Source organism: Hippoglossus stenolepis, chromosome 9 (genome assembly GCF_022539355.2).
Source record: "Hippoglossus stenolepis isolate QCI-W04-F060 chromosome 9, HSTE1.2, whole genome shotgun sequence".
NCBI lineage: Eukaryota > Metazoa > Chordata > Actinopteri > Pleuronectiformes > Pleuronectidae > Hippoglossus > Hippoglossus stenolepis.
In genome coordinates, this window is record NC_061491.1 from 21,782,378 (window position 1) to 21,808,355 (window position 25,978).

General features: G+C 40.2%; 2 protein-coding genes across 6 annotated transcripts in view; both read left to right on the plus strand.

Moving 5' to 3' along the window:
- Positions 1–12,023, plus strand: part of slc23a2 (solute carrier family 23 member 2) — a 32,875-nt gene extending 20,852 nt beyond the window's left edge. For all 4 annotated transcript variants that reach the window (XM_035166500.2, XM_035166501.2, XM_035166502.2 and 1 more), the window contains 10 exons: positions 2,221–2,309; positions 2,532–2,599; positions 3,526–3,707; positions 4,612–4,732; positions 5,407–5,563; positions 5,814–5,961; positions 6,077–6,182; positions 6,460–6,727; positions 7,314–7,409; positions 7,713–12,023. In XM_035166500.2, coding sequence (XP_035022391.1) covers positions 2,221–2,309; positions 2,532–2,599; positions 3,526–3,707; positions 4,612–4,732; positions 5,407–5,563; positions 5,814–5,961; positions 6,077–6,182; positions 6,460–6,727; positions 7,314–7,409; positions 7,713–7,990 — 1,513 coding nt within the window. In that variant the 3' untranslated portion in view covers positions 7,991–12,023. The remainder of the gene's footprint in view (positions 1–2,220; positions 2,310–2,531; positions 2,600–3,525; positions 3,708–4,611; positions 4,733–5,406; positions 5,564–5,813; positions 5,962–6,076; positions 6,183–6,459; positions 6,728–7,313; positions 7,410–7,712) is intronic.
- A 1,029-nt stretch (positions 12,024–13,052) lies between these two features.
- On the plus strand, positions 13,053–24,918 carry rassf2b (Ras association domain family member 2b). Of its 2 annotated transcripts, none has more exons than XM_035166413.2 (11): positions 13,053–13,339; positions 17,159–17,201; positions 18,306–18,379; positions 19,366–19,441; positions 19,537–19,688; positions 20,531–20,646; positions 21,306–21,448; positions 21,845–21,998; positions 22,085–22,206; positions 22,373–22,470; positions 22,691–24,918. In XM_035166413.2, the coding sequence occupies exons 3-11, from the start codon at positions 18,327–18,329 to the stop codon at positions 22,758–22,760; spliced, it is 984 nt and encodes a 327-aa protein (XP_035022304.1). In that variant the 5' UTR covers positions 13,053–13,339; positions 17,159–17,201; positions 18,306–18,326; the 3' UTR covers positions 22,761–24,918. The 2 variants fall into 2 exon arrangements, with proteins under 2 accessions (XP_035022304.1, XP_035022303.1); XM_035166412.2 differs by lacking the exon at positions 13,053–13,339 and adding an exon at positions 15,316–15,753.
- The last annotated feature ends 1,060 nt before the right edge of the window (positions 24,919–25,978 follow it).

Below are 25,978 nucleotides of genomic sequence, written 5' to 3' on the forward strand. Positions count from 1 at the left end.
TAAAAACAACAAAAAAGGGAGGAAAATGGTTTCAAGAGTTTTCCATAAAAAAGGGAACTTTTGGGAGATTATTGGGCTAAAATGTGAAAAGTGTTGCAACAACAGCCAGATGTCCTCACTTATAGTTTGTAATACAGACAGTCATAATGTAACTCAGCCATATCTGTCATTAGCATGGTAAAAACACTTCTTCAATCCCCACACATAATCCAGGAAGTGAAATATGTCGGCAGGATGAGCTGTATTTATTTCTCCTTTTAACTGACTTCAGTGTAAGCTATAATGGGGAAGAAATCAACTATATTTGCAGAGAGTTCAATTAGATAAACTTCGGTTTTCATCTGAGCTTTAATGGAGACATGGTAGTAAAAGATGGACCTTTTTAAATTACAATGGTTTAATCTTGACAGATCATCTTTATTTAACAAATTTTGATGTTTAAAGTCTCATATTAACTTCAGATAAACCTCTGAATATTTCTTAATGAAACAATGACCGTGAATGACTTAGTCCTTTGAGGAAGTTTATCAGGAAGGGAATGTTTAATGGCCGGTATGAACAGGAAGAACAGCTGCAGCAGGAAGAAAAATTAATAATTTATTTTCATACAGACAGCTGATCCTTGTTCTAAGACTAGTTTTGCCTGGTGAATAACAAGAAGACACAATCCTTTTTTTAATGTTGTGCAGGTAGAGGTTTTGTATATTCAGCAGGGCAATAAAAATCAGGTCACTAGTGGTTATTCTGATATTCTGACCCCGACACTCACATGTGACATCTGGATGCAAAACACTGATTCATTTGGAAATAAACTTTGAACTATGTTGAGGAGGTGGTGAAATGTGGTGAGGAGCATATACAGGAACCAACAGTAGTGGAGAGATGGAGGGAGGGGGATAAACATTGAGCAGTTTCGTGAGTCAGGTTTTTTCCAGGAAAAGTTGAGTGTGCATGTATTCGTCATGTTTGTCCTGTTTGTTTGTGCAGCTGATACCTGCAGACGAAACTTAAAGTTAACATAACAAACTCTTTTACAATTCCTTATTTTTTATATATATATATTTTTTATTATTATTCCAAGGCTTTATTGAAATTACGATACACTGCTAAAGTGTCTGGCACCAAAACATAAAAGGATTCTTCCAAAAACAATGATATTCATTTTTTTATTTATTAACTTAATACCGGGTGCATAAAAACCTAACTAAAATCAGTATTCATTGAGTTAGTAAAAAAAAGTCCTCATGGTAGCGTGACGATAATAATCATCTAAAGTGCCAAAACTTTTCAAAGAACTGAAGTTGCCGTGTAAAAGTGCCCGGCTCTACCTGAGCTTAACTTTCATCTTTTATTGTATCTCAGCAGAAGTGTTTTATGAAGGTGATATAACAGAGGACTGTTTCCTGCTTAGATTATTTTATGTGTACAAAGATTTAAACCACTTATCTGTGTGACTGAGATACATACATTTACTGCCTAAATTCTTTAAACGTGAGATAACCACGCGTTCCTAGAGTATCTTTTCTGTAAATATTTAACTTTTTAAAGCAGATGTATAAGCAAAGGAAATTACACACAGTATTTAGGTGACTAATGAACGCATCATAATCTCATAACCACAGATTTCTTTAGAATTTTCTAAAATCGTTTGATGTATGTACGCTCGAAATTCACTGTAGGTATAAATGCTCACTTCCTTAATATGAATAAATGTCCTCCCTCCCTTTTTTTAAAGCTGATTACATCCATTTCATTTCCTCCAATCTGACGTCATTACAGTCAATTTATTCAGTTGGAGCTATGATCAGATCATATCATATTTCTCTACTGTCATTACTCCTTGTCACGGTTGTAATTTGCAGATCAGCCACTCTGTAGAGCATAGCTGACCGTTATCTAATTTATCAAATTTGTTATTAATGAGTGATCATAAAATGGTGAGATTGGCTGGTTTGAAGTGAAAAGAAGAAAACGGGAGAAGCAGGGAAATCCTTGACCTGTATTTGACCGATAAAAGACCTGCAGGATTCTGCACTTCACACAATGATATGAAGATAGATGGGAACATTTTCTAGTAAAAAAAACTGTGCTGACCCCTGGTGGTCCTACACAGAAAATCCCTTTTTATTGCTGCTTAATTCTTACTCCCTCTGTTGTGCATTTGATTGGTTATTGAGGCTTGATAAACGTCATGTCTAACGATGCTTTCCTTGTGTTTAGGTTGCCTTTGTTCCAAGCCAGCGCTTTTGCCTTCCTCGCACCAGCCAGAGCCATCCTGTCGCTGGACAAGTGGAAGTGTAACAGTACAGGTGACTCCTCTTTGCTTCACTCTCACAGACATCCACATCTGTTATAACAAAGTTATGGAAACTGGGGATTGCTTACGATTTTATCCCCTTCTCCAAATGCATGGTATCAAAGATTATATTGCAGGGATGGGATGAGTAAGATTATTCTCATATAAAGGACAAGAGTTATGATTCACAGGTCATGTTCTTATTTTCTAACCTCTTGCCCTTTTTTACCACTAGATGTTCCCGTGTTTAACAGCACAGAGCTCCTCAACACAGAGGAAATCTGGCACCCCAGGATACGAGAGGTGAGACAACAAAGGACAAATGAACTCAGCCATGCTAAAGTAGTATACTAAGTTAGTATTGTATATTTGCAAAAATGATAATGAAATATGCCATATTAAAAGTATATATTGGCATAAAACAAATTTGCCCTTTAATGAGGTGTTGCATAATATATATATACGCACACAAACCGGAGTCGAACAGATCCTTTTCAAGATAACAGTCATTGTCCGTATATGGCTGCAGGCTTTTGTTTGTGTGACAAGAGCTGTTCATTTCTATTAACCTTTTCTGTTTGCGTCAGCCGGTAGAGTAACTGTTCTTTGTGTGACATGTGAACGAGACTAAATTCAATCAGACCGAATCAAATTGTTGAATGGAACATCGATGAGCTGCCGGCAGCAGGAACGTGCAGGTGATAAAAGTGATGGAAGAGAACAGGGAGACGGAAATAAGGCGGGACAAATGGGATTAACACTAAGAAGCATCAAATGACAACTGGATATCTGGCGATGCTGTAACCCTGTCTCCTCCAACCATGATGCAAATATACCTTATCTCTATTTTTTTATTTAGACGTTTTGTTCCACTCATTACTTGGATAATGAGGACATGAATGTTGTACAGGAGTTCCTCTGGGAAATCTGTCTGCAGCGGTTTTTGTGCCGAGTAACTTCTGCAAAGCTAAACCACAATGTGATTGATCAGTGCTAACACATTTAGTCTCATGATCAGTGTAAATGGAAAATGTAAGTGTTCGGTTACAATCGAGCTGCAGTTGCTTCTGTCAGAGTCCCCCTCAGCCTGCACTGATTCACAGACTTACTGATAATAATAAAGATTAAAAAACATTTTAAACTCCTCCAGTATTTAAGTGGGTAGTTCCTCAATGTTTTTCTTTCTTATAGTTTCTAAAACTATCATTGTCTTTTCTTCACTCTGTCAGATCCAGGGGGCCATCATCGTGTCCTCCCTAATTGAAGTGTGTATTGGAGCACTGGGTCTTCCCGGGCTCCTGCTGAAGTACATCGGACCCCTGACCATCACCCCCACTGTGACCCTCATCGGCCTGTCTGGTTTCCAGGCCGCAGGCGAGAGGGCTGGGAAACACTGGGGCGTTGCTATGCTGTAAGTGAAGACTCTCGTGAAAAGAAATATACATTCATGTGTCAGAAATGCAGCAGTGCATTTAGCTCTAAGGGTGAAAGAACCAGTGAAACCCCTGAGACTGATAGAATTCACACTGCCACACCATTGTTCTCTGTTCTTTTCGGTGTAGTTTCACCTTAAGATAAGAATAGATACAACTTTATTAGTCCTACAATGGTGAAAATTGCAGTATTACAGCAGCAAGAGTCAAAAAGACAGAAGCAAGTAATGAGCAACATGCAATAAGGAATATTAAGAAAATATATAGAAAAATATGAATGTAATTAAACTGGTATATACAGTGTAAAGCTAAAGAGTTTTTCCGCAGTAGCGTGGAGCTCTTTCACGTAACTCATTTATCGTGACTTCATCAGCAAAATTATCTTTCTAGATCTTCATTTTACACAGAATATCTTTGCTGCCCAAGAATGAGCAAATAAGATTTAGTGTGTGATAGAAAGAAAGCCTATTCTACTCAAGAAAAGAATGTATCACCTTGAATATAAAGAGGATTAAGTGATAAACAAAGATCTACAGCCACTCGGTGACATTCAGGTGGCTTGACATGCTGTGTCACGGTTGTTGACACTGTTGCTGCAGGGACTCTTGTCACAAGAACAGAGGATATGAGCCTGTAATTGCCACCGATTCGCTCCTTCTCAGGCAGTTGGGATAATTGATTGGCTCTGGGGGCCATAGTCAGACGAAAATGGAACGGGACCATATATAATATATGTATAAAACGTTCACAACAGTAACAGTCTCGTCAGGATTCAGGCGAGGCGTGTTGCAGCAGGTGGCGGCAGAATGTAAAATATGAGAAAGTCCGCTAGTAACTCCGGAGGCTGTGATCCATCAAACTCAAGAGCGTTTCTGTTTGCAGGACTATCTTCTTGGTGCTGCTCTTCTCTCAATATGCCAGAAATGTTCAGTTCCCTCTCCCAGTCTACAAAGCCAAGAAAGGCTGGACGTCCTATAAACTTCAAGTCTTCAAAATGTTTCCCGTAAGTACACAACTTCAAACATGAGAGTGAATGTATCTCAGATTGTTGCCTTTTGTACCAACTCTATCTGGGCTCCACTTCTTCTCTTCTCTTTTAATTAATTCATCTTGGTTTCTTTACAACTCTCCGTCATGTCACATCTCAGCAGAATCTAATCTTTCCTCTGTAGGAGGTTAAGAGGTTTTCACTTTATAATCCTCTATGTACAGTGTAAATCAGTCTTCTCCCGCCCTCTGCTGGTTGATTAATAAAATGATAAAAACTCTCTTAAATTCACACCGAAGTTACATACGACTCTGACTTATACACGTCTCCTCAAAAGGCTTCCTGTGACTTTTTGTATTTGTATTGGGTCACTTTTAAACTTCACTTGTCTGGAAGATAAAATGTGCTGAAAGATTAGTAAGAATTTAAAGTCATAATGAAATGAAGGCTACAGAGTCTTGAATGAAATATGCAGACGTGGTATATGTCAGAGTACAGTATGGATCCCGGTTGGGGTTTGGCAAAAATAGCCCCACTCAAAGGTTCGAAATAGATTTATTTAATAGAAAGAGAAATATATTAGAGTATGCAAATTTTTTAATTGCTAGAGATTTCTGAACAATTGACACAGGAATGCAGGATTGGAACTGGCAAAATAAAAAAAAAATTCCCTTTGTCTTTATCCTCAGATCATCATGGCCATTCTGGTGTCATGGCTGTTGTGCTTCATTTTCACCGTGACTGACGTTTTCCCGCCGGAGAAGGACAAGTACGGTTACTACGCCCGCACAGATGCACGACAAGGAATCATCAAGGCCGCACCGTGGTTTAAGATCCCATATCCCTGTAAGTGAGGTTTTGGTTGCTCTGACAGAAATGAAAAAATAAAAGCCACATTTCATAGGCTTATTCGGGCCGTTATACAATATATGATCAGTGGACAGTTTCTATAAGCTCTTGTTTGTATGTGTTTCAGCTGTAATAACATTATACACATGGACCACAGCTAAAGCACAGCCAGAAACAATGAGGCAAAAAATAATTATAAAGATAGTTTCTGTTTAAATGCAGTTTCTCTCTGCTCTCACCTCCACAGTCCAGTGGGGTTTTCCAACTGTAACAGTGGCAGGGGTGATCGGTATGATGAGCGCTGTGGTGGCCAGCATCATCGAGTCGATTGGAGATTACTATGCCTGCGCTCGTCTCTCCTGCGCTCCTCCACCTCCCGTCCATGCCATCAACAGGTAACTCCTCGGTTTCTTATACCCTTCCTTATTCGCTCCATAACTCAGGAAGCAAAGTACGATTAATTTACTGTGTCAGATATTGTAATTAGTCTGTTTTCCTCTGTCTCTGTAGGGGGATATTCATGGAGGGTATTTCCTGTGTGCTCGATGGGCTTTTTGGCACCGGAAATGGTTCCACCTCCTCCAGTCCAAATATAGGTGTCCTGGGAATCACAAAGGTATCAGGCGCCTGCACTCAATGTTTTTTCTTTATCCTTTCTTTCTTTTCGTTGTTTATTTCGTTTTTTTGTTGTTGTTTGAGTTTCTGCCTCTTTTTCCATTGTCCTTTCATCATACCCATTTAGAACTGAAACAATAAGCGTCTTTATTGATCCCCAAAACAATTGTCATACACATAAAATAGATGGTTTGATCTCAGCTCTTAATATTCAAAACCCTCCACTTTAACATGCCGATGCAGCATTGGTCTCTAACAGACTGTCTTCCCTCCTCCAGGTGGGCAGCAGACGTGTGATCCAGTACGGAGCTGCCATGATGTTGCTGCTGGGGATGGTGGGTAAATTCAGCGCCCTGTTCGCCTCTCTGCCTGACCCTGTCCTGGGAGCTCTGTTCTGCACCTTGTTCGGTATGATCACTGCAGTCGGACTCTCCAACCTGCAGTTTGTGGACCTCAACTCCTCCAGGAACCTCTTTGTCTTGGGCTTCTCCATTTTCTTCGGTCTGATGCTGCCGAGCTACCTTAAAAAGAACCCGCTGGTCACAGGTGAGCAGGGGGAGTCCCGACAAGCAAGGGTCAACATCAACATGAAGATTCATCGTTACATTTACCACAGTTGATGGAAAGTTAGCTTACGTAACATACATTCTGCAATGTTCTCCACCCTTTCAGTGAATTTGTATTATTAATTATTTGTAGTGAGCAGTAAACACTCATTATCATATTTGTGCAATTTCTGTGGGTAGCCTTTGTTTAATATATTCAGTTGTTAATACATTAGATGTGAATAACACACATACAGCTTCCAGTATGTCAGTTTCTGGAGACTGTTTTAAGATGTAGCATCATTAGAAATGACAGGAGGCCTCTGTTTCTCATCAAATGTTCTATTTCTCTTTCTTCTTGGTCATGCACACGTATCATTGTCTTTATCTGATGGTGCTTTTTTACGTTCAGCTTTCTCACCATCCTATGAAAAGATTTGTCTTGTTAAAGTTAGACTGAAGACTTATTGGTGGTTATTTTATGAACACAAAGAGGAACAATACTGACCCAACCTTCTCTGTTATGATTAAAACCACACAAATAATGTACACATCGTGATTTATCATCTTTAATTTGTCTTCCTCAGGCATTGTTGAGGTTGACCAAGTGCTGAACGTGCTCCTCACAACGGCCATGTTTGTTGGAGGCTCCGTTGCCTTCATTTTGGACAACACTATACCTGGTAAGGTGTTTAATCTTCTGTCTTTCTCGTTTGTCAAAATAATGATTTTAAAAACATAAAAAATAATTAAAATTGTGCTGTAAATTCACTGCTTCATTGAGTTATTGAAAGATATAATGGTAGTTAAAGCAAGGCTCAAGCTTTAACCTGGAGGACTGATGGGCAGACACATCGATAGATTATCTGTTACAATGGATCTATGACTTTTTGTATCTTTGTGTCTTCAAACAGATAAAAAAAAAGATTGTAACTCATGTTGTCCTTCATGGTTTTGATTATTCACTCCTCTTTTTGTCTCGTCAGGTACCCTTGATGAACGAGGCGTCAGGAAGCTGAAGCTTGGCTCTGGTCTCAGCACAGCAGAACTGGAAGGGATGAGATCTTATGACCTGCCATTTGGAATGGACTTCATTCGCAGACACCCCGTCTTCAAGTACATCCCCATCAGCCCTACATTCACAGGCTACCAGTGGGGGAGGCTACAGGAATCCTGCAGGAGCCGAATGGGACATGGAGATGCGGTGAAGGGAGGAGGAATGGGAGGGGAGGGAGGCACGGCACCAGGAGAGAGTCGGGTATAGCCAACAGGCTTATGGGAAGCAAGGGATGGTACACTGGGATAAACGGATGAGAGAGTGGAGGACGGAAGCTGTGCAGGATTTGGTGGAAGAAAATGTGACGCACCAACCCTTCGTCATTATGTGTTTTCTTTATCTTGTGTCTGTCTTTTTCTGCTTCCCACTCCGCTGTTTCTAAAGCTTGCTACAGCAAATCACAGCATGTTACAAGATGTCATCACCACACAGAGATGATTTGGTGTGTGTGCATATGTCCACAATATGCAGCAAGAGATGGCGGCGCGTTAATCCAGAACGAGAGCGATGGCTGTCAAACAATCAAAGCTGAATGTTTGTGGATTCACTGACTCGTTATTACTGCTAACTACTACTGGCCATGTCAGTTTCTGACACATTATTCTGCTGAGACGGTAGATTTGATTATGTCAATTGAGGATTATGCAAAATTACTGTTACAAATCATTTGCCTCAAGACTCATTATGCAACAGCATTAGAGGCATGCACATACACCAACAGCCTCACCAAAAACCAAGTGCAGCAATGCACGTCGGGGGTCATGCCATGCAGACCGAGTGAAGTTTTTAGTCAGGTGCCCTTACTCATGCAAAGTGATTGTGAAATTTTTGTTTTGCACTATCTGCCTCCGGAGTTCAAATGTAAAATGTCACCCCACAGCTCGCGCCCCCATTTCTTCAGTAAAACTCCTCAGAGACCCATTGACCAGCTCATCTCATCTCATGCTAAAGAAACTCACTTATTAAAAAGATATTAGTGCAGATATTCACAAGATCCACAAACCTTCCAGTTTACTGAGTCAGTATTATGCATAATTTATTAACGAGACCGAAACACTTAGTTTACCTGAACATACTGCGACTCAACAGACTCTCAAATGGGAGTTTTTCTATACTTCAGTTTGGAAGAAACAAATTATATTTATCTTATAACCTTGAATTTGCTTATTTCAAATCTCTGCACGCAAATTTTGAAACAAGCTTTTTATAATGCCTGTGCAAAAGCCACAGTAACAGACACGTGGCCTCAAAATTTAATATCTTCACTTCAGGCACGTGTCCTATGTTTAACAGTAAAGTGTGTTAATGTAGGATTTGCAAAAACTGCACCAGAAATATTAACTCACTGCCACTATCCACACCCATGTGGTTTTTCCATCATTGCATTCAGTGAGCCCTTACATAATCCTACTCAGAAGTTAGGGTGGTGATTTTGAGTATTTAAATGTAATAACAGAAGTTTGGAGAGTTGATTTATTTTGTTCTAAATCCAGGCACACATTGTGCATTGTGTGTTTTTGACGCAGCCAATCATGACTGTTACTGATGTCATTAATCATTTAAAAAATTTTTTTTTCAATAGTATACATTCCTCCTCCTCTCAGGCTCCGTACCCCTCCCACTCTCATCTCGCTTAAGTTAGTTCACTGCTGATCTTCAAGTCTGCTGTAGTTCAGACTGTGAGAGCATCAGCAGCCTGAACATTATCGACCCCAGGAGTGAAGAACAAGTCTAACTCGACTCGTATGTGTGCCTCGGCTTCTTCAACACAAACAATACCATACAAGAATTTGCAAGATAAAAATTTTAGTAAATGCAGGAATTTTAAAAATGGCTGAAAATCATCTACTAAATATTAGTAGCCTAGTCTAATTGAGATTTGTACTAAACCAAAATGCTAAAAACTCTTTATTACCACTTCTTATTGTTCTTAAACAATATACCAAAACAAATGTTGCTTAAAATCTCTTCCCAAATTTCTCAGCTTTTCATCTCGTCCGTCAAAGCTATTTATTTATTTATGAGAAAAAAGTGGATGTTTAACGATTGCTTGAAGCAGGTTTATTTGCCTCTTGTACAATGTTGAAAATATATTTATTATTTTACTTCTTAATGCCCTGTTTAAAAAAACAAGAAAAAAAAAAAAAAAGTAGGTTTGGTAATGACGTACTGCTCCTCCCGACACCTTGGCTGCAGTCGGTGCTTTGAGAAACTCTCCTAAGGACAACCACCTTTCATAAAGTTAGTCTCTACTGTAAAGTAAAAAAAGTACGCTGCTTCCATTTCATTCCATTTATATCACATTGTTGATGTAAAGAGACGCAAAGCTTGCAAACTGGATGGTTTATTCAAATTTCAGAGTCTGGGCCTTTTTACTACACGTACTGTTTGCACACTTAATGGTGCCAAGATGATCGGGGTCAGAGTGACTCATTCTCACTGACCTCAAACCCTGTTATGTCTTTATACACCTTCATCATCAGTGTGAACCTTTTTGTTTTTGGTTACCTAAGGACTTAGGGCCTTAGTCTCTGATAGCATTGTTAGCTTTAGCCACATTTAAGACCCCATCTCTCTCTGTTACACTCAGGATTTGACCATTTTTTGTGATCTCACTAATGTCTAGTGTCTGCCTGGAATGATAAAATAGACAAAGACAACCCTGACTAAATATTATTGTGAGCACAATTTTCAGTTATCCTTATCAGAATGCAGTTGCAATGAAGTCAGATGAAAATGTTTACAGTGCTACTGCAGCTAAAAATCCTATTACGGTCACAGATTAAAATAGGAATTTGTTTTAATGTCGGTATCACCACACGTGTTCTCATTCTGGGTAGACCGACCTCAGTGATGATTCCAAATCCCGGAGAAACATAAATGCTGATGAAGTCTTAAATCAGGCTTGGCTACTTCCTGACCATCAATGTGTGTGGAACCTGTAAATCTAAAACCTCTGTGTAAATGTCGGCTGGCAGCTGGACAGCTGTAGATGAGACGTGGTAAAACGTTACCACAGCAGCAGGTGTATTTAAAATCCTTGCTCACGCTGTTTAACCTTGTTCCAGGGGCGATGAGGATCACATAGAGGTCGGAGACACCACCTCCTGCACCTCCTCTCTCTGTGAGGGAGTAGATGGGCGGTGGTCTGACGGCCCCATTATCAATTCTCTTGTAGATGATATGCATACATTAGCACATGGACAACATGTAACTTTGTTTCCTTGTCATATCATGTTTGTGTAACCAGCACTTATTTCTCTCACCAACATCACACACACACACTTGTTTAAAGTCTCTAGTCCTGCAGTGAAAATATATAGGTGACCTCATGTTCAGTGTACCTGGTTTGTCCCTGGGAGTTCTTACTGTCGTTTCTGGATGTAGGAGAAGACACCGGCTGGCCATCTTATTAAGAGCCTGTTGGTCATTGGCAGCTGTGTGAACCTGCCTTATTTCTCTATACCAAGATGAACATTGGATGATTTTGTGCCTCAACACAACTTCCTCTTGATTTAACCCTCCGGTTATGTTACATTCTGTCTTCTTTTTAAAATGTTATACACAAGCTTATGTGTTTCTCACAGTCATTACAGAAATGGCTGTTACATTACAAACACCTTGGATTTCATGTGGCCGGACACTACTCCTTGATGCTTTTCAAGCTTTAGTTACAGAGATGTCGGTTTAACCAACAGATGGCTCTTGAGAAGGTGGTCATCAGGTGTGTAACACAAAGACATCAGTCCCTCTTATTTTGAAGGGGATGCTACATGAAGTATATACTATTTTGTCAAGTGTTTTCTCTTTTTCAATGTTTTTCTTCTTTTATACATAATTTTTATGTTTTTACATGTGAATATTTGTAAGAAACAAATCATAACTTTTAATCTTGAATCATGCTGGAAAGCGCACCCTTTTGTTGTACTGTTTATTTAAAGAGTAAATTCGTTTTGATCTTCTTTTAAATCTGTGGTTCGGGGGAATCGTTTAGTTTGTTTGTTAGGACCTTTTCATATTGTATTTTTTTACTCTAACATTGCTCTTTGTTCATGTTAACACATTACCAGTATATATTATAGACTGAGCTGACAAACTTTAAATAGATGTAAAAACAACAAAAAGAAATGTATATTTAATGGAGTAAAGTTTGCTAAACTAAATTGTGTAAACTAATTGTAGCAAGAAAATGTTTTATTCTTTGTTCCTAAAACTATTTAATATGATGTTACAGAATGAATGCAGTCTATTGTCTTTATTTTTTGCCGACCCCGTTAATGAAAGTTGTTTTTAACCCAAAGTGAATGAAGGGAAAAGGAAAAGTCTTAGTCTCTGTCTAAAACAAGTTTCCTCGACTGAAATGTGTTTATTTTCTGAGAAAGGTCAACGCAGTGTCGTACTATTTGACAGAAATAGGGAAATCGTAGTTTCTACAAATAAGTGAAAAGTGTTACATGAACAGGCGTCAGTTTCCATCAGCATTTCCTAGAAAGTTCCTAATAAGATGAGGAATATTCACTCGGATGCTTTAGGTTGATCTGAGGACATCTATAGCATCTATTATGTACTAGAGTCAATGTGGATTAGTAGTAGAATCTTAGTGTATTAGTATGTGTTAGTATTAGTCATAGTGTTAGTATTAGTCAGTGTATTAATATTATATTCATAGTGTTAGTATGTGTATTAATATTATAGTCATAGTATATTAGTATGCGTACTAGTATTAGAGTCAGTGTATTAGTGCTAGAGTCACAATGTGTTAGTCTGTATTAGTACTAGAGACATACTGTATTAGTGTGTGTATTAGTACGAGTCAGTGTTAGTATGTGTATAAGTACTAGAGTCAGTGTATTACTGTGTATTAGTACTAGAGTCACTGTATTAGTATGTGTATTAGTGATGGCGTCGTACTGTATAAGTATGTGTATTGGTACTAGTCATAGTATATTAGTACTAGAATCATAGTATTAGTATGTGTACTAGTATTAGAGTCATAGTGTATTAGTACGAGTCACAATCTGTTAGTGTGTATTAGTACTAGAGTCATAGTGTTTTAGTATGTGTATAAGTACTGCAGTCATAGTATTAGTACGAGGTAAAGTACTAGAGTCATAGTATATTAGTACTAGAGTCGTAGTATTCTCCGGCGCTTCTATTGTCATGTTTTCATTCAGTGTGAACAAAGGGGCGTCGGGGTCGCTCTCTGATTGGCTCTCGGCCATCCACCCCCCCTCAGTCCCCAGTTTCTCCTCCGCCCCCCTTCCGCGACGCCGCCGTGCGTCGAGCTCACGCGCGACAACAGATGTTCGTCTCGCGCTCTCCTCCCGGATTCTCAGCTCGCGAGGAGACGAACACGCGCCCGGCCGATTGTTTCCACCGGAGAGAAGCGGAGAAGAGGAGTGAATGTGACCGGAGGACTTGATGCGAAGGACCGGGTAGGAAGAGGAGAGGCACCGAGGAGGAGAACCGCAGAGCCCGCGCCCCTGGGTTTGGTGAAGCCCCGCAGAGGAGCCCCGAAAGTCGGCAGGAATCCGAGCGGAGCGTCGCTGTAGCTAAGTGTGTGATCGTGATGTGGACTGGGTGTAGTTTGATATCCTGACTGTTGAAACCAAAAAAGACTGTAAAACGCCCTGACACCCCAAAAAAACACAGACTAGGCTAAAAATTCGATATGACACATGTATGTGTAGGTAGTTGACATACATGTAGTAGACCCGCTCCACGTCTCTTCATGTGAGGATCCATCTGGAATCATGAGCACAACATGAGAGATGATCACATTTGGTGTGTGACTGACGGTCTGTGGCTGTGTTTTAGTCGAACACGTTACATAACGAGCAGTAGATCTGTTCACAGTCAGACCGAGGGAGGACAGACCCTCTGACAAAAAGTCAATACCCAATGTTTTGGCCTGTAATTCGATCCACTCAGCTGGAAGTATTGTAGTTCTATAAATCCCGTGTTCCTGGAGGGTGTAATGTTTCTTAAACATGTCCTGCATCTTAGAGTCAATCCAAACTGAACACACCAATTCCCTCAATATGTCTGATTTCATTCATCAAAGAAATCCACTTCCTGGATCCGCATCAAAAATCTCTGACTTCTGTCTTGACCCACATCGGATCCTTCCACAGAGTTTGGTAGTAATCTGTTCAGTAGTTTTAATGGAATCTTGATAACAAATAAACAAACCAATGCCAATGAAAACATCATCTCCTCTCAGGGCCCAACATTCTCCTTAAACTCAACCAAGCCACAACAAATGGCCTGAATATGACAGATTCTTTTCATCAAGATCCATGAATTATTGGCAAATAGGTAAAAATGTATGAAAAATCCACCCTATCTTACAATGTTAAAGAAAGGGAATTAAAAATTCCTTTATTCGCCCCTTTGTTCAGGTCCGTGTCAAATTTAATGAGCTCCTCTTTTACCCATTTTGATTTGTTGCACAGCTGTTGTACCGGACTGCATTAGTTTAACATGTGTGAACCCAATGAACTAGCTTTAACTTCTCACTAATAATACTAGTCAACTAGGCTGACAACTAACTTAACTAACTGCCAGGGAGGTTTTCATCTGCGTTTGTCTGTTTGTTTGTTTGTTACGCAAAAGCCACCGGGTGGATTATCACGTAACTGGGATGCGATGTGGGTCAGGGAAGAACCCATTAAATATCGGAGTGGATCCAGGTCAAGGGGCGAATCCAGGGTTTTAGTTTTTCCACTTCCTTTAACAATGTGAGATTTTTCAACATTTACACGGTTTTCCTCGGAGATTCTTGCATCTAGATGAATTGTTTAGGGGACTGATATCGAGGAGTGTGTGGAATTTGGTGCAGATCCAAATTAAAAACCTGCATTTAGTGATTTTTAAATGTGGTTTCACAAGGGGACTTTTTTTTTTAACTCTTTTAATGCCATTCTAGTTCTTCTCCAAATCGGTTAATAAACTAATCATGTTCTCAGTTGACGGTTTGGTCTTTTAAAATGTCAGGTAGCCGAAATAGAGCCCGATGTGACATGTACAGTCATAAACCTCTAGATATTCAGTTTCAAACCAAAACGTGTATATATCTATTTAAAAAGCTGCAGTCATTGGAGTTTTTTGACAGTTTTGCTTGAGTGACTCAATGGTTATGGAAACAAACCCACAGATTAGAGGCAGCAACAGCTTCAGCTGGATCTGGAGAACATGGAAGCCATATTTAGATCTAGATCCAGCCTGGCGACATGTTTGACAACCTGAGTAGGAGCAGGAGAGACAAACACACATGAACTATTTTTGGCTCAGTGTTGTGGGATACTTGCTGATCCTCAGATGTTTTTGGGGTTGCTATGACAATGCTGACAATAGAGCGACGGCGGTGGTAGAGCGGAGGCTAAAGACGAGGAGTTGGTGCTGGTGGAGGGTTTGAATGTGAACAGGAGGAGGAGAGGAGCTATTCATCATCCGTCTCCGGCAAAGACATTAACAGAGGAGGTTCACAGGCAAACAGGGCGGGGGGGCAGAACACAAGCCTGCATGTGTGTCACTGAAAGAGAGAGAGAGAGAGTGGAGGGGGGGGTGGAGTAAAGTCAGGAAGTTGTGGTCATGAGTTTTAATAGCATGTTGGTGGATGGCCACACAAGGGCGCATGAAGGAGACGGAGGAGAAAGCTGAAGATCAGGCAAAGAGGAAAGAATTCACCGATCAGCCGCGAAAAAACCGAGCCACGGTGGTGAGGAAACAACGGAGCAGATGAAGGCGAATAAAGATGCAGAGATAGAGGGCAAGATGGAGGCGGGTGATGGGCTGATCTTGTAATGAGGCACAGGGGAGTCTGTGGATCTGTCTGACTTCCTTTAGATTCTGCTGACGGCTGCTAAACTAAAATCCAAGAAGGCCTCATGTCCTACAGATCGTTTCCACAGAGACGAGTCCTTGTGGTTGCAACAGAGAACAGTTATCACTGGTTTCAGAATATCAAGGTATATATGAATACATTCACATGTTTCCAAGATTTCACAAATGTTAAGAGATTCATAAAGAAATCTGTAAATTAATTTATGAGTAAAATAATCATTAGTTGCAGTTAAGAGTATCAACACTTGGCTTCATTAGATTCCTAATTTTGTTGCTAATACGTCAGTAGGATAGTTCCTGCTTTTTGTTTTCTTAAACATTGTGAGTAGGGCAGCTTTGGTGTTTTCAATAACTTCACAGGGAATAATTCATGGATCTTGATGAATAAAATCAGGCTGATTTAGGGGACTGATTTGTGACTGTGTGTGTAATTTTGGTGTTTGAGTACATTTGATACATGTTCAGGCTTAAACTTGCTCAAATATTTTTAGACATATACTTTAAGACACGTATTTAAAAAGTAATTCTGGTCCAACCTAAACGTCACGTAGCCATCACAGTCTGGGAAAGACGAGGCTTTGTCACAGCGTTACAATAAACACAAACCCCAGATAACATCTAGGGTCATATCACAACATCAGAAAAGTCTCCCAGTGGTTTACTGTGGTTTGAAAACTCTGAGGTCTTGATCTAAATAAAAACCATTAAAATCCCCTGTGGATAAAGTCAAAAATACAAACGTTCCAAAACCCTAAATATGTCAGTTTTATTCTATGGTGACTGACAGTCGAGCAACGGCTTTAAAGATTGACTGTTTGACTTGATCTTTATTTCAGAAGGCTCCATTTTAGTTAGATCTGTCAGATAATGTGGTTGCCTTGTCAGACACAGGCGGCCCAAAATGTCAGTGTCACACCACGGCTGGCATCACCCGTTAATGAGACTGTGAGCCTGACTGCCCTTGACCACGACCACAGTATTAAAGGCTAATGATTTCCTTTGTGTAGGTCAGCGGTGACTGTTGAGCGCTTTACAGGCCTAAAATAGTTGCTGAAATATTAATAGAGCCTGCAGGGGGCTGGGCTGATTGGTGTTTAATATTTAATTTGTTCACAATAACTGAGCACACTTTGTTTCAGAGATTGACCGCCTTCGCTTATTTATCAGCATCTTTGTATACTATGTTTTCAAGACGACTGTGTGTATTGGTCTTATCAGATTCTCCACGCGTGCTCATGTACAGTATGTCAACTCTGTGCGTGCGCACGATAACTCAGCTGCGCGGCTTGAATTGAGGAAGTTTTGTGCCGTGTGAGGCAAGTGTCAGTTTCCTGTGTGACTGACTGAGCAAATGAGGAAGTGATTTAACGGAAGGGGAGCACTTCCTTTAAACGCCCCCACCACTTCCTTGTCGGCTCGCCGTCACACTCGCAAGAAAGGGCCTGGTGGACGCTTGAAATCCACACCAGGGTGACAACTGCCGGGGATAGTGTCTGATCGTCTGCTCTCTTTCTCTCTCCACATCTCCAGCTCCATCTCTCTGGTGACTCAACGTACCTCAGTCTTCACTACGGTAAGATCCCTGCTTCTCTTGCTGCAGACAGTTACCGATGTGTTGTTAGTGGTTGTAGACTTGCTGATTGTGTTATTACAGAATAATATGGAGTCAAAATGTAAAGGTCGGCACCAGTGGTTGTTTTAGGCCACAACCACAAACCAAAACCGTTCTGTTTCTTAGAAATGTTTATACCTTGTTCACTGTTCATAGCAGCCACTGATTTCCTCCTCAATCTATTTCCATACATTATGAATGAGCTGTCTAATCGAACACAAGGAGCCCTGATGTTGAGCTCAGAGTTAATTACTGTGAGGAGGCAATTAAACTTCTGCGTGGAAATGATTTAACGATTATTGATTGACGATGGATTGCACAACCTGGAGAAGTCTGCCACTTGATTTTGTCACCATAGGGGAAGAATGAGTCTATAATGGAAATAACTTTTAGTTGCAGCTATAGACATTTCACAAATATGAGCATATTGTTGGCAGAAGATCAGTCAGATTTATTAGGATCAATGTATTCATGTGGAGCCAATCTAAGCTGACATTGGGGGGGAAAGGTGGGGTAGAAGCAGAAATGATTTGGTGCAGCAGGTGGCCCACAACTGTGCATCTCTTTCAGGAGGCTTCTTCCTACACACACACACACTCACACACACACACGCTTGGCAAAGGGGGAGGTTGGCAACGTGCCATTAATAACAGCTGCATGTGTGTGTGTATATTGTGTTTCCGAGTGTTTTTGTGTGACGAGACAGGAAGACATAAATAAAAGAGTTAAGACTAAATGTATTATATTATGTAAAGTGAGGACAGCAGCCGTCTGAATCCATCACACCACAAATGTTTTGATTGTGTACCAGAAACATAGCGGTAGTTTAATATCATCTGTCTGTATCTTGAAGGAAATCGTTGACAGGAAAGTAGATATGATCTGCTGCTGTTTTTGTTTTGCTGTCTGAAGCTTTACCTCCTCCTCCTCCTCCTCCTCTTCCTGCAGCCTCTTTGCTCCTCTCCCTGTTGCTCTCTCTGCGTCTGTGCTGGTCATGAGGAGTCATGAGACTGAATCAGACGGATGAAAGTGATTAACTCTCTGTGTTGCGTCTTTGTCTCTCAGCTCCTCTCATGCTCGCTGAAAATGAATGACACACAGGACGGGGTTCAGATTGGAGAGAACAAGTTCATCAGCAAGTAAGGATTAAATAACAGGCTGTTTGTCATATGAACACATGTAACACCTGTATACACATCTTAGAAAGTGTATAAACCCATTTAAAATCATCACACTTGTTTTGAAACATGTGTATTTAAATATAAAACATCTAATCCGTGTTTTAAAATAAGTGTGTGAGGACTATCCTACTAGCAAACATGCATTTGTAGTATTAATAATATGTTAATACTTGCAGGGGTATAAGTCACTGGAACTAATTTACCAACATGAGTTAGAGCCCACACAAATCCTGCAATTCTGCAACTTGACAACAAGGTCAATTCACCAAACATTCAAAGAGCGAGAGCAGGAATCTGAGAGCAGAAGTTTCATGTGTGTGGACAAGCAGGCGGAGGACAGACTTCAAACTGGAAGCACAGGATATTTAAAAGTCTGCGACAGTATATCTGAGTGCAGACAAACTGTGTTGAACAGGAGAACAGGCGCTGTTTGAGAGAGAGAGGGCTTTAAGTGAAATAAAGAGTAGAAGAACTCACTCTTGAATAAAGATTAGAAGGAAACTCCATGAGGGGGCCCACTAAGGGGGCCTAAACAACCGGGGCCAAGGTTTTTTGTTCTACACCCCTGAGAACTATAGGCTTGCAAGCCAACATAAAACAACCAGTACCAGTTTGCTCCAGTACCCAACATTAATGAGTTGGCTACCAAAACACAAGGTTGTTTGAAAGTCAGGCCCAGGATGCAAACTGGTGGCAAACACACATACAGGGATGGATGATAAAATTATAACACAATTTATTAGTGACATGTTATTATACAAATTAAGACTAATTTGGTTGTTTTGAAGGGATTTAAAAAAATTTCCTGAAAAAGAGTAATTGCTCCGACCACAATTTATATGCTTCTGTAAATAAATGATCACTGTGATTGACGTGATCAAAATGAGCAGCGAGTTCCTTCAAACAGCATTTACCCCTCAGTGATTCAGCCTCTCTGTCTCCAGGGCAACCGTCCTCTCCCATCTGAAGACATACAATCTCTACTATGAAGGACAAAATCTACAGCTCCGACACAGAGAAGTGAGTATATATATATATATATATATGTGTGTGTGGGTGTGTGTGTCCCTGTGCATGTGTGCATTGATCACGGCATCTATCCCCGTTCACATCAGGAAGAGGAGGAGCTGATTGTCGAGGGCCTGCTGAATATCTTTTGGGGCCTGCGTCGACCAATCAGGCTTCAGATGCAGGATGACCACGAGCGAATCCGACCGCCCCCCTCCTCCACATCCTGGCATTCTGGGTGTAATCTGGACAGTCAAGGGTAAGAGGCCTGGACAGATCCAGTCGCACCTCACTGACCGGAAGTGGTGAGACGCTGTAGGTCAATGAGGGCAGATATAGATTATGTCTAGTTTTTCTAATGGGAAACGATGTTTTTTTTAATGTATCTTAAATTAGTGTCATAATTTATTGACATTTTTCAATGTTGCAGATTTAATCCTGAAATTATAAAGTTTGATAAATCACTTAATAAAGCACCAATTGGCAAAGATCCATAAAGAAAAGAACATTATTAACCAAAAGCCTCCCAACCCCAAAGCTCCTTTTTCAGCTGTTTAATCTCATTCATCAAATGAAGCGTTTCTCTTTCTCAGTATAAAGGCCTGCATGTAGATGACTTATAGGAATTTCACAAAATACCATTTTAACATTTTATGGAATGGGTAAATGATTGAATGCTTAATATCTGTTCTTTTTTTATTCTAAAACAGACAAAACTAGAATGACCCTCAGTAGAATGCAAACCTCCGCCAAGGCCCAACTGTCCCCTAATGAAACCACATTCAAATACACTAGATCCAGATTTTATTTGGATCTGCACCAAATTTCACACACTCATAAATATCACACCACTAAATATCAGCACCAAAATGTAATTAGCAGGATTTATCATCAACTAAAAGGTCAGTTTTAAATAATGTAGGGTTTCCTCAACAGTCAGTAACTGTACCTCCCTCACTTTTGTTTCATATACAGCCAATTATTATTAAATTTAACAACATTCTCTAAACAATATTTTCAGCTGCATCTTCACAGTTTGGCTCTTTTTCTTGCACAGCACGTCTCTCACTTCTCTGCTCTCTCTTGTTTTCTAATTTAAAGTTCCCCCAACAGCACAGATGGTGAACAGTTGATAGAGCAGGACCCGCCCACAGTGGAGGTGACGCCACCCGACAGCCAACCAGAGGACAACGGGGAGATGGAACAGGAGACAGACGGTGAGTGGCTTTACTGACGGTATAAAGTAAATACAGTAAACACCTTGTATCGTACCCCAATGGCTGTAACAACATCATACCTCAGTTCTTAATATGCACAGACCAAACAACTGAACTGCTAATCAGGGTGTGTCACTTGTTTTATTTATGTTGTCTCATCAGTTGTTAAGACAAAAAAAGAAAATGTTGGATTAAGTTCAATGAGATCAAATGAACTCGGCTTTAAAACACTGTGCGCCTCATCCCTAATTAACTCTCCACTGCTTTATATAAGCACACTGTAACTGATCGCCATGGCAACTTCTCTTGAGCGAAGAATTAAACCTTATTTTTTACTTTCACCAGAGTTTGTTTTCAAGCCTCTAGAGGAGTTTACTGTGAAGTTCTATTAATTTGGATAAAAACATAAAACCTTCACTAAGACTAAATTACCATCATTCTGTCCTGATCACAGCTTTAGAAATACAAATATGATTTAATTCAGTGTATAGATATCCAACATCTGAGTGTTACAGCTGTTTTTAAGATTGCAAAAACAAATACGACAGAAACTGTCGAAGGAACCGTCGTCACTGTGACGTCCTTAATTTAAAGTCAACATCCTGAAGGGACACTGAATAGTAACTGATGATCTGAAGTCATGATTGTTGATTGGACAGAGGAGAGCGAGAGCTCCGCCCAGCTCCTTCGGACTAAGAGCGATGCCGGATTCTTGAGACGGGGCCAGCGACGCTCACCGAGCGACCAGAGGAAAATACGACGCCATCGCTTCTCCATCAACGGACACTTCTACAACCACAAGGTTATGGTTTGCCCCAGTGTAGCATACATAAGCAGAATTAAAACAATTCATAAATTGTTATTAACAAGCTGTTAATGCACAGTATTCACCAGCAATTATATCTTCTCCTATTAAAACATAATGTAAAGCATCATTATCTGATTATACACCAGTCTCACTTTAGAGTGTCCACAGGAGGAGTTGTGGTGATTTGCAAACACAAATACACCATAGTGTGTCATCATTTATTGAAATGTTAATGTGCTGCTTACAGCTGTTACATGAGGGTATAATTGACAAATAACAAGTGAAGCACTAATTGATTTGGCTTAATACACAATGACTCATGCACGTCTGTATCTGTACATAAATAAATGCTCATAAATCATTAATTGGATTGTTTTTTTCCCTCCTCAGACAGCAGTGTTTACTCCTGCTTTTGGCTCAGTGACTAACGTTCGCATCAACAGCTGCATGAGGACACCTCAGGTGCTGCGAGTCCTCCTCAACAAGTTTAAAATTGAAAACAGCCCCGATGATTTCGCGCTCTACCTTGTCCATACAAGTGGAGGTGAGCGTCACTTACTCACTTGATTTATTATTGGTGATCTTACAATGCAATGGCCCTTCATACCGGATTTCTTTGATTTATTTCAGAGCGCATGAAACTGAAGCGCAGTGATTATCCTCTGGTGCTGAGGGTGATGCAGGGTCCGTGCGAGCAGGTCTGCAAAGTCTTCCTCATGGAAGAAGACCTGGGGGAAGAAGTCACATATGATGTAAATCAACACATTCACTGTCACTTCTTCCTTAAAGGGGACAAACAGAGATCCAGATGTTGCGAGACCCACAAAATCATTGCCTCTGTGTCTCCAACACCTCTTTACTTCTTTATTTCCCTCGGTTTTGTCTCTTTTGTCATGACATGCTCTTCTTGTCCACCAGGTGGCGCAGTATATAAAGTTTGAGATGCCTGTCCTGAAGAGTTTCATCACCAAGCTGAAGGAGGAAGAGGATCGAGAGGTGCAGAAACTCAGGAGAAGGTACAAGAACTTAAATATCCAACCACACCACATCGTCTTGTGTCTTTTTGTTTCTGTCTTGTCTATAAAGACCACAAACATCATCCTGTCCAACATATGTTATGAGCTCACTGACACTGTGACACACGAGTCTACATTGTTTTGTAAATATCCTTGAGTGTAACTTCACTGACACAGACTTTTCTTTCTCTGCCTGTTTGTCGTCTGCTTCCACTTGCAGATATTACTGCCTGCGTGGTATACTAGAGAAGCAGCTCCGTTGTCCTCCAGAGGGGGCGACGTGCATGTGATCGGCTCCCGTCGACGACTCCCTCCAGCACATCAAACTGTCAAAAACATTTCCCAGAGTTCAGTATCCTCCGCTCAGCTGTGACCACGAATCAAGTGACAAGAAATCAATGTACGACTCTTGAGCGATGGTCCTGCTCCTCAGAATTCCGGCCTCTGCATGGAGTCATTCAGCTCGCTGACAACACTCCGACATGCCGTGTTGTGCGCATGTTAACTGTGACCATCTCAGCAATAGTCTTGAGAGTCATGAGGACTCACGCAGCCTTGGAAAGTCTCTTGATTCCGATCCGACCAGTTTTATTTGTCTGTTTTTCTTCCTCTCTGCCGTCACGCTCCTCTTCCCCTGAGTAAAGTCAGTGTCTTCGCAGTAAAAGTACTTTGCAGGATGAGCCTAAAATGTGACCACGGACTGAAAGCTGATCCCCCAAAATCAATTCAAAGCACAAACATCCCATTATACGGTCTTAGCAAAGTGCCTGTTTTAAAGGTTTCTCCAAGCACAAAGAGACAGTTTGATAAAGATATTTTCAAGTTAGTGTGATGTGCAAGATGGAAGGGAATCACTGGGGGTTTGATCGAGGCCATGCTGCAGCCAGAACATTCAGTTTCAGTTGATGTGAAACTGACGTGACCACGAGCACAAGTTCATGTCCTCAAAACAGCGTCCAGACCCGCGTCGTACCGTGTGCCCTTATGCTCCTTGCTGTTTGAGAACGTGTTAAATATTGTGATTGAAGGGATTTATAGACCCATTCCATTTCCTTGCAGCTGATAGTTTCACTGCGGGGACGATTAAAGACCATGTGAGCAGATATATGTTGTTATCATTAGTCTGATGGTAACACCAGTACCATTATTATCTGTAGGCAGGAGTGTTTACTGTGTTTTATGATTAACGTTAAAGGAATCGTTCGGCTTTCTGGGAAAAACAGCCATTAGTTTTTCTTGTTTACACATATCTGAGAATACTGGTACTACTCTGATTTTACATTTCATTTTCAGTGAATAAAATTAAAAAATGATGAAGATGTGATCTGCACCAAACAAGCATGTTCCCTCACCGCTGTAGATTATGGTTTATAGCCCCGACATCTCTGATTTTTATCACTTTAAGTTGAAACATACAGTTTTTTAACTTCGTCAAAGAAAAGAATTGCAGCTCCTGCCGTCATTTTAGAGACGAGAAACAAGGGGAGACACGTCCAAAGGAAACTAAAGCCACCTGCCAGCACCTCTGTACAAAAACCAAAGTGTATAAAAGGATGTTACCTGCTTTAACATGGAAATGTGTCTTTTTTTTACACCTTGATTTTTGTGTTGATTTAAACAAGCACAATATCATGTCAGGATCAGAGACCTTTTAAAAGTGCTGGTAGGTGGATTAGTTTATCTTTTTTTTAAACTAAGCTAACTCCTGGATATGTAGCTCCACATGTACTTTACAGACACGAGAGTGCTACCAGTCATTTAATCAAACTCTCTCCAAGAAATCAAATGTGCACATTTTCCAAAAGGTCAAACCGATTCTTTAAAGAAAAAAAATAATCTTGAAATAATTTAACTCTTTTGAGCCTCTTTGTTTTCTGACTGGTCGGATTTTCCTCCCCAAACTTTACTGCCTTAAATAAATAAATGATGACATTTCAAGCACAGTAAAACACAATTCTGAATCCTCTGAGGTGTTGAAACAGGAGCCTGGTTGTAAAAAAAACATGTAATAATATTCACAGGTGGTTTTTATCATTCTGCATCATGAGAATGACACAAAAAGCACAAAGCAGGAGTGAAATCACACAAGACTGTGAATTATAGTGATGATCTTAAATAGAGAATGTTTTTAAATGTACGAGTGACTGAGCTTTGCATGAGTCTGCTTTTCTCTGTGCGTTGGTTTAGTGTTTCCAACATCAAATCCCGTTTTACGGCAAACAGTGGACCATGTCATCAAGCGTGTGTGTGTGTGTGCGCGCGCGCTTCTGAGAGTGTGCATGTTATATTTTTAGTGACTCTCAAGACTTGCCTGCTTTTGTATTGTGACTTTTACAAATGAATGAAGAAACGTCCGCCTTTAAAATGTTCCGAGGTCATGCCACTATGTAGAAAATGTAGTGTTTTTTTTGTACAATTGTTATTTAATAAAAAAAATTTAAAAAGTTATCTTGAGAGAAGATGCACTTGCACGTCTTCTCCCGTCTCGCTCAGGTCAGTGGGTGAAAAGCTCGTTACATAATGATGTTCAAATCTTGTTTGAATTTAAAATGATGGAATGAACCGATTTCCCCCGACAGAGGAGATGAAACATTCGTCATAGTCGAAGCTTTGTGTTACGTCGTGCCCAGCGGGGGGGTTTATATTTCAGCCACAGAAATTTTATATTTTACTTTAAATTGAATACAGGTCTTGGTATTATTGGTCGCAGCACATGATGAGTGGTCGCTCCAAATGATATGAAAACCTCCTATCGTTTAAAAAGATCAATAAACAATAAATTCCATACAAAAATTTGACTTAAACCAGATTTTATTAAAATTTCATAGAATATTCATGAACACAAACATTAATAAAAATCTCATCAAGAACGTTTAAGTGCAGCACACATTGTTGTGAACAAACATTTCATTAAACTGGCTGCTCTTGTGCTACATCTACATCAACCAGAACTGGTGGGATGTTCTCCATAGATGGCGGCGTAAGGTCTAACACAGCGTTTGCCATAGTTTTACTTTCTCTGTAAGCGCCGGATGCAGCCCTCCAGTTCTCTCTCTGATTCTTTTTCTCTCTCTCTGTCAACTCACTTGACTTGGCATATGGAATCTCTCCCTGCTGTTTATATCTCTTGTAGCTGAAAAAGATATGTAATGTCATGCCATAAATCAATAAGTTATTTTGGACTAATGATAGATGAACATTTTAATGCAAATATGCATTTCGTCCAGTAATGAAAAACACATAAGAGCAATATGTACTCCATGTTGCTTTATTTGTAGTTTTCATTTTTTAAATGTTTTAACATACCTTTCTCTTCTCTGAGTAAGGTTCTCCGCTACAGGGTCAGAATTAACACGCTGCACATGGCGAGCGGTTTTTATTTTGCTTGGAAGTGGCATCTGGTCAAATAAATTTAAACAGTTATAAATAAATAAACACATAAATAAATAATAAATGACTACTAAATTCATAATAACCGAGATAAAATTACATGTTACATTTTTGGGGT

What these genes read in the sequence shown, in the direction of transcription:
- rassf2b (XM_035166413.2), top strand. Translation starts at nt 18,327, where the DNA reads ATGAATGACACACAGGACGGGGTTCAGATTGGAGAGAACAAGTTCATC. An exon ending in TGTAATCTGGACAGTCAAGG is followed by an intron (nt 19,689 to 20,530) that starts GTAAGAGGCCTG and finishes TCTAATTTAAAG; the next exon opens with TTCCCCCAACAGCACAGATG. An exon ending in CCTTGTCCATACAAGTGGAG is followed by an intron (nt 21,999 to 22,084) that starts GTGAGCGTCACT and finishes GATTTATTTCAG; the next exon opens with AGCGCATGAAACTGAAGCGC.